The 10,151-nt window shown below is 29.4% G+C and overlaps 2 protein-coding genes across 2 annotated transcripts in view; one reads left to right on the top strand and one right to left on the bottom strand.

Annotated features, from left to right (window-relative positions):
- LOC148300715 (uncharacterized) overlaps window positions 1–2,980 on the bottom strand; it is a gene marked incomplete at its 3' end in the record, with an annotated part of 76,293 nt that extends 73,313 nt beyond the window's left edge. The window contains exon 1 of the mRNA XM_088274391.1: window positions 2,620–2,980. Within this exon, the coding sequence (XP_088130517.1) occupies window positions 2,620–2,688 (69 nt within the window). The remainder of the gene's footprint in view (window positions 1–2,619) is intronic.
- Window positions 2,981–3,740: 760 nt separating this feature from the next.
- Window positions 3,741–6,017, top strand: LOC148300714 (tRNA-dihydrouridine(20a/20b) synthase [NAD(P)+]-like). The gene is made up of 2 exons (XM_088274403.1): window positions 3,741–3,995; window positions 4,870–6,017. Exons 1-2 carry the CDS (start codon window positions 3,871–3,873, stop codon window positions 5,900–5,902), a joined length of 1,158 nt encoding a protein of 385 aa, XP_088130529.1. The 5' UTR covers window positions 3,741–3,870; the 3' UTR covers window positions 5,903–6,017.
- Window positions 6,018–10,151: the final 4,134 nt, after the last annotated feature.

The following is a 10,151-nucleotide window of genomic DNA, read 5'->3' as shown; positions in this document are numbered from 1 at the left end:
ATTGTTCTGTTCCATAAACTAAGACACCCGCGGCATCACCATTAAAATTCCGAATATTATTGGGCCAGATGAGAGAAATTAATTGTTTGTTTTGTTTTTTTTTTATATATTCTTTTATTATTAGAATCTGAACCCGTATAAATCAAGTATGATCTATGGACTTTAAAAAAGTAGAACGTACAAATTAACGTTCTTCTAAAATATATATTTACATACGAACAAAAATAGGCACATATAGAAAAACTCAATCCAACTTATTATTATTCTGTTTACTAAAACTATTATTATTACTTGGAGATTACTGAAATAAAACAAAGTTATACAGAATTTTTAGTCATTATCAAGTTTTATTTTACATGCAATAAGTAGATTAACATATTTATATACGAGTACATTGTCGTCAAGAAAAGGCGATTCAGCTGGCTTGGCCATATACTCCTCATGTCTCCCGAGAGCCTTTATCAAGCTTGCCTCTTTTACAAGACATCGACCACTGCTGACAATTCGTCGGCAGTTCTCGTCAAAACTTCGGGACGCGAATCTGACCTAGGAGGATGCAATGGAGCTGGCAACCGACAGAAAAGCCTAGACACAGTTTGTGGACTCCTTATGCTCCACTTAGGGAGCGGATATGATTTAATTATAATTAAATACATTGTTATTTAAGTTTGTAATTAGACATTCCCAATCCCGGTATTTTCGGTTTCCAAAGAGTTTTTTTTTAATACTTATGTATTTAATTGTCAACGCATTCAAGTATATAAATGAAGATTGGATTTGTACTCCAATGGTAACACTGAATGCCGCCTATTCAAAACCAGCATACACCTATTTTCTTATACGGCTGTAAAACATGTCACTTCACAAGGGCCTAAAATAGCCGTATACTTAGCATTTGGAATATTGTCTACGACTAATTTCAGGCGTGCGGTCCTTTGTGAGGAACGAGGAAATAAGGTGAAGGACGCAGCAACCCATGATCATAACTGTCACCAAGGAAAGGCGATTGAGTAGGCCATATACTCCGTATACCTCCGAAACCGGCCATCGAAATTGCTCCTTTTAAAACGTGCTTTTAAGACGTTTTTTTATTGATAACAATTTATCGGCAGTTCTCGTCTGAACTGATAATGCAAAAAAGCTAGCAGCCGACAGAAGAAGCATATACATATGCTCTACATAGGGAGAAGATACATAAGTATCATACTTGTATCTTTCACCATTTAACCGGTATCGAGTTATTAAAAATCCTTTATTTTAAATAATTATTTAAATAAAATAAAGACAAAATTGAATACTTAGTGTTTATTAATAAATAAAAACCAAATGAACTTTAGTTTTAAAAATAAATTGCTACCGAACGCATAGTCTACATTTCTAGGTAATAAATTTATGATAACATTGTAAACGCAGAAAACGCTTTCTTGTAAAATTTTCACCTAACTCAAATACCTACGAGTTAGACAGAATAGCGAAGATACACCTTTAGGTGTATCTTCCCATCCCAAGAAGTAATAATTTATTTTTAATTTCTTAAGGTTTTTTTCAAACGTTCCCTTGTTCTGTCAACGATAGTCTATTGCCATCTTGCTGTAATTTTTAAAATATATTTTCATCGATTCGAAGTCAGGAATCGAAAAAAGGTAAATAAATAATATTATAATTTATTATTAGATTAAAACCAATATTTTTAGCTTTTCCACTTTTTTTTATTTGACCAGCGACCGGGTTTCGTCGTTACCGACATCATCAGACTGGTCTGATGATGTCGGTAACGACGAAACCCGGTCGCTGGTCAAATAAAAAAACGTGGAAAAGCTAAAAATATTGGTTTTAATCTAATAATAAATTAAAAATGCAATTCCATCACGAAGTGTCAGTGGATAATATAAATCTATTAAATAATATTATAATTATAATCATAATTGTCAAAACAAAAATTAGGGTTAAAATGTTTTTTACAATATATGCACGCTATAACATTCCATTTCGACAGACGTAATAAGACGTATTTGAACTGTAAAGTTTTTTTGTGTATTTGTAAAAATAAAACATTACATACGAAAAGGTATACCTAATATCCCTAATGAGCAATTGGAATCACCCGTTATGAAGTCTACTTGATCATAATATTCTTTGACATGTCCATGTGATGTAGCCCCTCAAATGGCAGCCTAAACGTCGGCTACAAGTATCAATACCCAACTACATGATATACTGAAAACAAGTAACAAAAAGGCCGTGATTTTTTTTAAAGTCTCTCATTTCGGTTTTATCTACTTAAATATTTTTTAGTCAGTATTTTGTCATTGAGTACAATTTGAACTACCCAAAACTAATTTCTAATGACCCTTCAACAGATATATAAGAATAACCGAGAAGTTTAAGCTCAAAACGAGAAATTTCAATTTTCAAACAGTCGCGAAAATAAATTGAATATAAGTAATAATCATATGCACATGATATATATTATTTTGAGTTAGTCAATGCAAAATGGATATATCGCCTTTATTATAATATAATAAATAATGTTACTTTAGTGTTGATTAGTATAATGACAAATATAAGTAGGTACTAAAAAGATAATGGTTATTTTTTTCAAATTAAAAAGTAACTTACCTTTTTAGGATACTTCTCATATCTTGTCGATGAAACTGATGAAACATATGGATTATTTTTCACTTTCATGTGTACATATTTATTATCAAATAATGCTGGTTAATAATATTTTAGATCACTTTCTACATTGTTTATATGAATTCAAAATATATTATGTAATTACGAACAGCATAATATGACTCAATATACATTTTCTTAGAATATTATTTTCCATGATAAAATACATGGTCATAAAAAAGTTCTCTTTATGAAAAAGTAGCTTAAATTCATAATTCGCGGTATTTCTAAAAAGATTATTGTACAATGTAAGAAGATTTATTTATGTTTACAAATTAGTAAATGATTGTTGCTTTTTACTAAACGTTTATTAACGGAATCAGTAACGAGTGTTGGCAAACAAACTTTCGCGCTTTTCAAAAAAATTGAGAGTGCGTACGGCCCATAACGACAGCGTTCATTGATTTGAGATGAGACTGTGATTTGAGATTTCGCGGCACAAGCCCAATAACAACACTCGCGATCTCCGGCGATACCTCGAGTCCCTCTAGCGACAGAAAGATGAACTCATCTGACAGTTCATTTATTGTTATTTGTTGAGGGGTCTATACACGTATAACAATAAATTTGATACAGAAACATTTGATTTTTTTTGTAAAATTAATCGAACGACCGTTTTATCCCCCAATTTTCTTTTTCTAAAGATAGCTAATATTTCTAAATCCAAACCATGTAGGCACACTACAATATATAAATAAACAGAAAGGTAAAAACCTAGAAGCTCAAAAATACCATCGGGTTCATCATTATTTGTTAAACCCAGCCATTTTTTATACAATAGTAAATATGACAAAAGTTTATAAATAGTATCTACAAATAAAATATAATCTTTATACTTGTGCTTCAAATTTATTCAATAATTGAAATAAAAAAAATACATTTATTTTTTATGCCTACATAATGATTTTACTTTTCAAAAATCAATAACAACTGTGCCTCCTTGATAAGGAATACAAAAAACAAATCCAAATGATAATATTTTTTTGCATTGTAATAAATGTTAACCCTTTTCGTCATATTGTCTCTAATTATTTTTGTTTATGGTAATATTTCAAATGTCAAATCTGATTCGTGTGATTCCATGCCGTTCCATGCCCATGTGTCAGATATATTTAGCAGCTGCGTTAATTGCGGATTATTCCTAATGTTTATAATTGTATATAACTAATAAATTTAACGCGTTACCCCACAGAAATGGATAAAACAAAAGTCGATATTTCTTATTTGTTCGCCCAATCAAAACGAGAAAAAACATTTTTGAAAGTTTGTGCACCAATGGTCAGATATAGTAAATTACAATTCAGAACTTTAGTGAAAAGGTAAACAGTATAAATTACTTATTCGATCAACATATCTATAACTTAAGCATTGATTAATTTTTATGGATTTTACATATAAAACCTTTTTACACATTTCGTTTAGTATGTGTAATATTTGTTTGAATATTATGACATGTTTCATGTGCTATTCTTCCTGAAATTCCTGATCTCCTTCCTTCCTGTATCTTCAGAGCTGGTTCTGATGTAAAATGTTTGCTAGCATTAGGGATTTTAGTTCATCAGTAGTTGCAAGGTACATTTGGCTAATAGTAGTATTAGTAAGGTCAGAGGTAAACATAACTGAAATTATTAAGCTTAATTTTTATTTTGTTACTTATAATCTTCTCTGAAAACAACTTTCGTGTTATAATTTCTCAATACTTTTTTTCACATATCGCTCACTCCTTTCAACAACATGATTTTTCAGGAGATCGTTTTTTAAGTTTAAAAATATAATGAAATGTATTAAAAATACATATCAAGCCACTTGTTGAACTTTTTACTGTGCAACAGATCTTTATAGGTAAAACCTGAATGTTTTTTCTCTATTTGAAAAATATTTAGTATATTTAAAAAAATAATTAAACAATACATTTTCTTCAAAATACAAAAACAACACTTTCTGCCCTGTAGCAGGTACATTTTTTGGGCATTCCGAAAACATGCACAACTGAAAATTGTCAATTTTTGATTTATGACGTTATTGAAAGGGGTGAGCGATATAGATTATTCTTTATCAATATTTTTTAACTATATTATACATTCCAAAACATCCCTACAGAAGAGCCTATAAACATGCCATAATAACCCCAATAATAACTTACTAATGACCTTTACACGAAAACAATGCTTTCATATATTCCTATCTTTTCAGGCATGGAGTAGATCTTTGCTTCACACCGATGATTTTAGCTGACTCTTTTTGTAGAAGTTCAAAGGCACGATTAAACGAATTTTCAACCAGTACAACGGACTCCCCAATGATAGTTCAATTTGCGGCTAAAACTATACATGATTTTGTTGGCGCATCCGAACTGGTATATCCTTATGCAGACGGTGTTGATTTAAATTGTGGTTGTCCTCAACGCTGGGCTATGAAAGATGGTTACGGATGTAGCCTTCTAAATGAACCTGAAATCATTCATTCGCTAGTACGAAATTTAAAAAACTGTTTACCAAATTCTTTTAGTGTATCTGTTAAAATAAGACTCCTCAAGGACCTAAAAAATACTATAGATCTTTGCAAGGGACTCGAAAATTGCGGAGTCAACTTTTTGACAATTCATGGTAGAAGACCGTGGCAAAAATCCAGCGAGGCAGTTGACATAGCCGCCATGACTGAAATTAAACGATCTCTTCAAATTCCTATGATCGCCAATGGTGGTGTAAAGTGTTTAGAGGATGCCAAAAGATTACACGAAGCAACCAATTGCGACGGTGTTATGAGTGCCCAAGGTATGCTGACAAATCCTGCTTTGTTCACGGGAACAGAGACAACACCACTGATGTGCGTGCAAGACTGGTTAAATATATGTGCTTCTGACGAGTCTATGACATTCCAGTGTTTCCATCACCACCTTGTTTTCATGTTAGAAAAGACATTGAACAAACAACAGAAAAAGATATTTAATTATTTATCTTCCCACAGAGAAGTTTACAATTTCTTAGAGGAAACTTTTGGCATAAAGCGAGAAATTCAAAATTATATTATTGGTGAAAATATAAAATGTGAATTTAAAAATGTAGACTACACGATATTAAAAAATATTTACTCTAAAAATCAAATAGACACTTGTGATATGATCTATGACTCTACATTATCTGATGGAACATATTTTAATAGTAAAATATCACAAACTTATTGTGATTTGGATAATATGGAAAGTTCAATATTTAATGAATATTAATTAAATAAAAATATGATGGCTATAAAAAATATTTACTAATTTAATAATCTTATAATAACTTTAAGACCTTTTCCCCAAATTCATGATATTATATAGATATCACTGGTTTTTATCATTTTATATATACGTACATATAAAAAGATAAAAACCTGGAACTAGTGAAAACACGTTACAAAGTTTTCAAAAGGAAAAAAAAATAGCTATTTACGCTGATAATCTGCTAATCAGCTATTCCTGGTCCATATAACAGTCCTACTTCTTCAAAAAACCCATTTTTTTGCATTTTCTTTAGTGTTTGAGTTGGATCTTCATCGAGCAAACCCCAATTCGATGTCTTCAAACTTTTTCAGTCTTCCAGGGGGATCTTTACAGTGATGGGATTAAAAATTTTCATGAACCGGTTCGCCCTTTAAGTATTACCGCTACCCATAAAAAAATAGTCTTTACATTTATTCATTTATTTGTTTTTTATTCTGCACATAAACAGAACATTGACATAACAACTGAGAATACTCCAATTACAATAGTAGGTATAGATTTAAAAGGCATGTAAAAAGCAAATGAAAAAACTTCAAATGACAGTCGGTGCATTCCGACACAAAGATATTAAAAGATAGAAAGAAAATATCAGCGTACAAAAAGATATATCGTCGTTCAAGCACATCCAATCATGTACTATCCAATATGCACCCTTTTGTAAACAGTGACTGCGATTCTTAACCACTATGAGTTATGAAAAAGGCACTAGGTTTTCTATTGCATTTTTTTATGTATTAAATGTTTCTATCTCCTTATGTGGGAGACCGGCAAGTTATAGAAAGGAAAACATTGTTTACTTGTACATTTTTTGAAGCGTATATCTTTCACGATATTCTTTTTACTAAGTGTAATAACTTAACCGAATTATTCCACTATTTTTTTTTCATCTTTCCAATATTTTTTCTCTTTGAGAGGTTCGAATATTTTTACATGGCGACAAGTAAACCGAGCGTACTCCGATACATGATCTCAATCGGAATATTGTGTGATAACAAAGGACGTGTGAAAAAACAATTACTTTACCAAAGGATATTATAAACCATTTTGGATTGTTAAAAGTTTTTTTTAACAAAATCCTAGAGAATAAACACAATAATATACCCAAATATCACCGAAAATAGTTTGCTTATTGCCTAAAAGACCACTTTGAACGTGTAACAAATTTGGCAACTAGTATACGATAGCGAACAGTTCTAATCATAACACACATCGTTTAACCTAATGTGTGTGTGTACATATACATATATAAGAAAACTAGGAAAAATCAGCATAACACAGTTGTCAAGGTTTACAGTTAACATATATTATCATGTATCTTTCATATAACATTCTCTACTTTGAACTATGTATTTACACAAATAAATTACTGAAATGTAAAACAAATTTATCAATGTAAATGCAGGGGTCAAAAATAAAACTACATACACATATTAATAACCTCGTTTTACTCAATTTTTCTTCTCGAGTCTAATTAAATTGGAGTATGTGATTTTACCAAGGCTCTCAATTAACTATATTACAGGGATACACACCCTTATGCATTATACAACTGAGGATTTGTTTATTATTTATTTATTTAAATTCATTGTGCATGTGTCTCAAAAAGGATCAATATATTTGAAATTTTTGACAAATACAGTCGAACTCAGTTATTACGAGCACGGATATAGCGAAGTCTCGCATATAACGAGGAAACATCCTTTGACATTTTGGTTTATTATATAACGAGCGAATTCAGTCGGTCCCGTCTTCCTCGTTATAATCGAGTTCGACTGTATATACATAAGTATGTATTAATATTATTTAGTATTGTACTTTTTAGCACTTGGGCTATATAACCTGAGCTCAAAAAAGAACCTGTTATTTTGGAGCAATGTTTCAATACTAGAGAGCATACTTTTTCAATTTCTATTAGACTCAACAAAATTCATAATTAATTCACAAATCACATTACATATCAAGAAAGTATATAAAAAATATAGATGTCAATGATAAAAAGGACGGCTATAAAATTCAAATTTAATCATACACATTTTGGCAAAATATTTTTATACATATGTATTACCCTTATTAATAAGAAAAAAATAATGCAGCAGAATTGTTTAGATAATATTTATGAAATTCTTTTATTCTATACTTTGGCAAAAACAACTGATAAAAAAAATTAAATCCTTAAGCTGGGTATTTTAATAAAAATAGTATTATGCCTCTTATATTTACAAATTTGTCTATGACAAATGATTATAATTTCTATTTCAAAGATGATAAGTCAAAAAAATAATAATATAAAGCTGCAAACCATCATGTGTGTGCATTTTAAATCAATTATCCAACAACATTTTTAAACTATTATTCTTTTCGATTTACGTGCGTTTTCTTTTCTTCATAATTTAAAAGTTAGAGGTAAAACATTGTGACTGAATATAATATTTCACTCGTTTTATGTACATGTACACAAGTTTGTCAATAAATAAAATATATACATAATATGTACACAATTAATCTGCCGGAATCAAAGAGAATGATTGAAATACATAATGTATTTATTTACCAAAATAAAGATAGTACATACAATCTACATACCTATTACAAAAATCTAAGAATAAGTAAAACAGTCTTATAATTACAATCATTATCAAGGGAACATACATAGTATCTAAATATGTAAAATAAAAGAATAAGTCAACTAAAATATGGACATTTGTGCCTATTCTTTTGATGATTTCCAAATACACCCATGGATATGAGATTACAAATTAAAAATTTTGGTTTTCATTTTTCAAGCATCACAAGAATCAAATATTTTGAAAAACTAGGTATAAATGTTCCTTTTTATATAATATTTATAGGCCAATAATAAAATACACCCATGGATATGAGATTACAAATTACAAATTTTGGTTTTCATTTTTCAAGCATCACAAGATTCAAATATTTTAAAAAACTAGGTATAAATGTTCCTTTTTATATAATATTTATAGGCCAATAATACAACTCAGGGGTGGAAAAGAGGTAGGAAAACCATTTTTCAACGCCTGCAAAATATTTTACACATATTTTAGATTTAAATAATTAATAGTAGCTATTTATGTTTGAAAATATGTACTTTATCACAGAGCAATAAAGAATAAGCCGAATAAAGACTAGAGTTTAAAATCATAATCCTGAATAAGTGAAATGCAACACTTATGATATGTGAACGCATTTTATAAATTTTCTGTGAGATAATTTCTGTTGATGTTAAACAATCATTTTCTTTACAAAAGTGGATCAATCAATGTAACTTGTTTCCAACACATTGGAGCAGCTAAAATACTATACTAAAAAAATAACAATATTTCAAATGCAGTCACATAACATTGTGTTACATTACAAATGGGTAAGTATGTTTCTACAATTTATGGCTTATTCATGGTTTATATCTTATAAACTTAATATATTCGTGATAATATAACTATCTTCCCTGACTTTTATTGTTTTGAATTCATTTAATAAAATATAGTACTGTAGTGTTATTGCAATTATCTGGGATGCACTAACTAGGATATTAAAGAGAAAAAACATACATTAATATATAAAGAGAAGGTTTTTTCCGTGAAATATTACATACCCAAATACTGAAAATAAGTTTTTTAAATATTTTATGAAGGTAAATTAAGTTTTCAGATGCACCATGGTCACCACACCACTGCTCTTGCTACGAGGTATTCACATCCTACGTAAGGTCGTTTACTCCAGAATACTTGATTATAATTCAGGTTATAAATCAATTTACTTATTTACAAACACCCCGTTGATATAATTTGTGTTGTTGTACAGAGGCAGCTAAATATTCTTTGTAATGTGCAACCGCTTCAATAAAAATTAAAAAATTCTTTATAAAAAGTATATATATATATATATATATATATATATATATATATATATATACATAAAGTAATATAATAATTATAAAATAAGAATATGTAAAGCTTATAAGTCATCATATAAAATAATATATTTATCACAATGTTAAAAAAACTTCTATACTTTGTTTCTATATAAACACAAGTTTTCATTGTCACTTTCAATTATTTTAAACCTGATATTTCAGTCACCACGGTACATCTTTCTGTAACAAACATTTTGTTTAAACCATGTCTGCTGTCAAAAGAAAAGAAAAGAGTCAATTAAACGCAATATTTTTTTAAGCCCTGATAGTATCAAACAC

This window comes from Brachycentrus maculatus, unplaced genomic scaffold (genome assembly GCF_059751285.1).
Source record: "Brachycentrus maculatus isolate JH-2025_06_01 unplaced genomic scaffold, ASM5975128v1 h1tg000667l, whole genome shotgun sequence".
Taxonomy (NCBI): domain Eukaryota; kingdom Metazoa; phylum Arthropoda; class Insecta; order Trichoptera; family Brachycentridae; genus Brachycentrus; species Brachycentrus maculatus.
Note: the sequence above shows the minus strand (reverse complement) of the source record. Positions and strands in the feature narration are given on the sequence as shown.

Excerpts from the sequence above, each read along its gene's own strand:
- LOC148300714 (XM_088274403.1), top strand. The coding sequence starts at position 3,871 with ATGGATAAAACAAAAGTCGATATTTCTTATTTGTTCGCCCAATCAAAA. Across the intron at positions 3,996-4,869 it reads TTCAGAACTTTAGTGAAAAG|GCATGGAGTAGATCTTTGCT; the intron begins GTAAACAGTATA and ends CTATCTTTTCAG.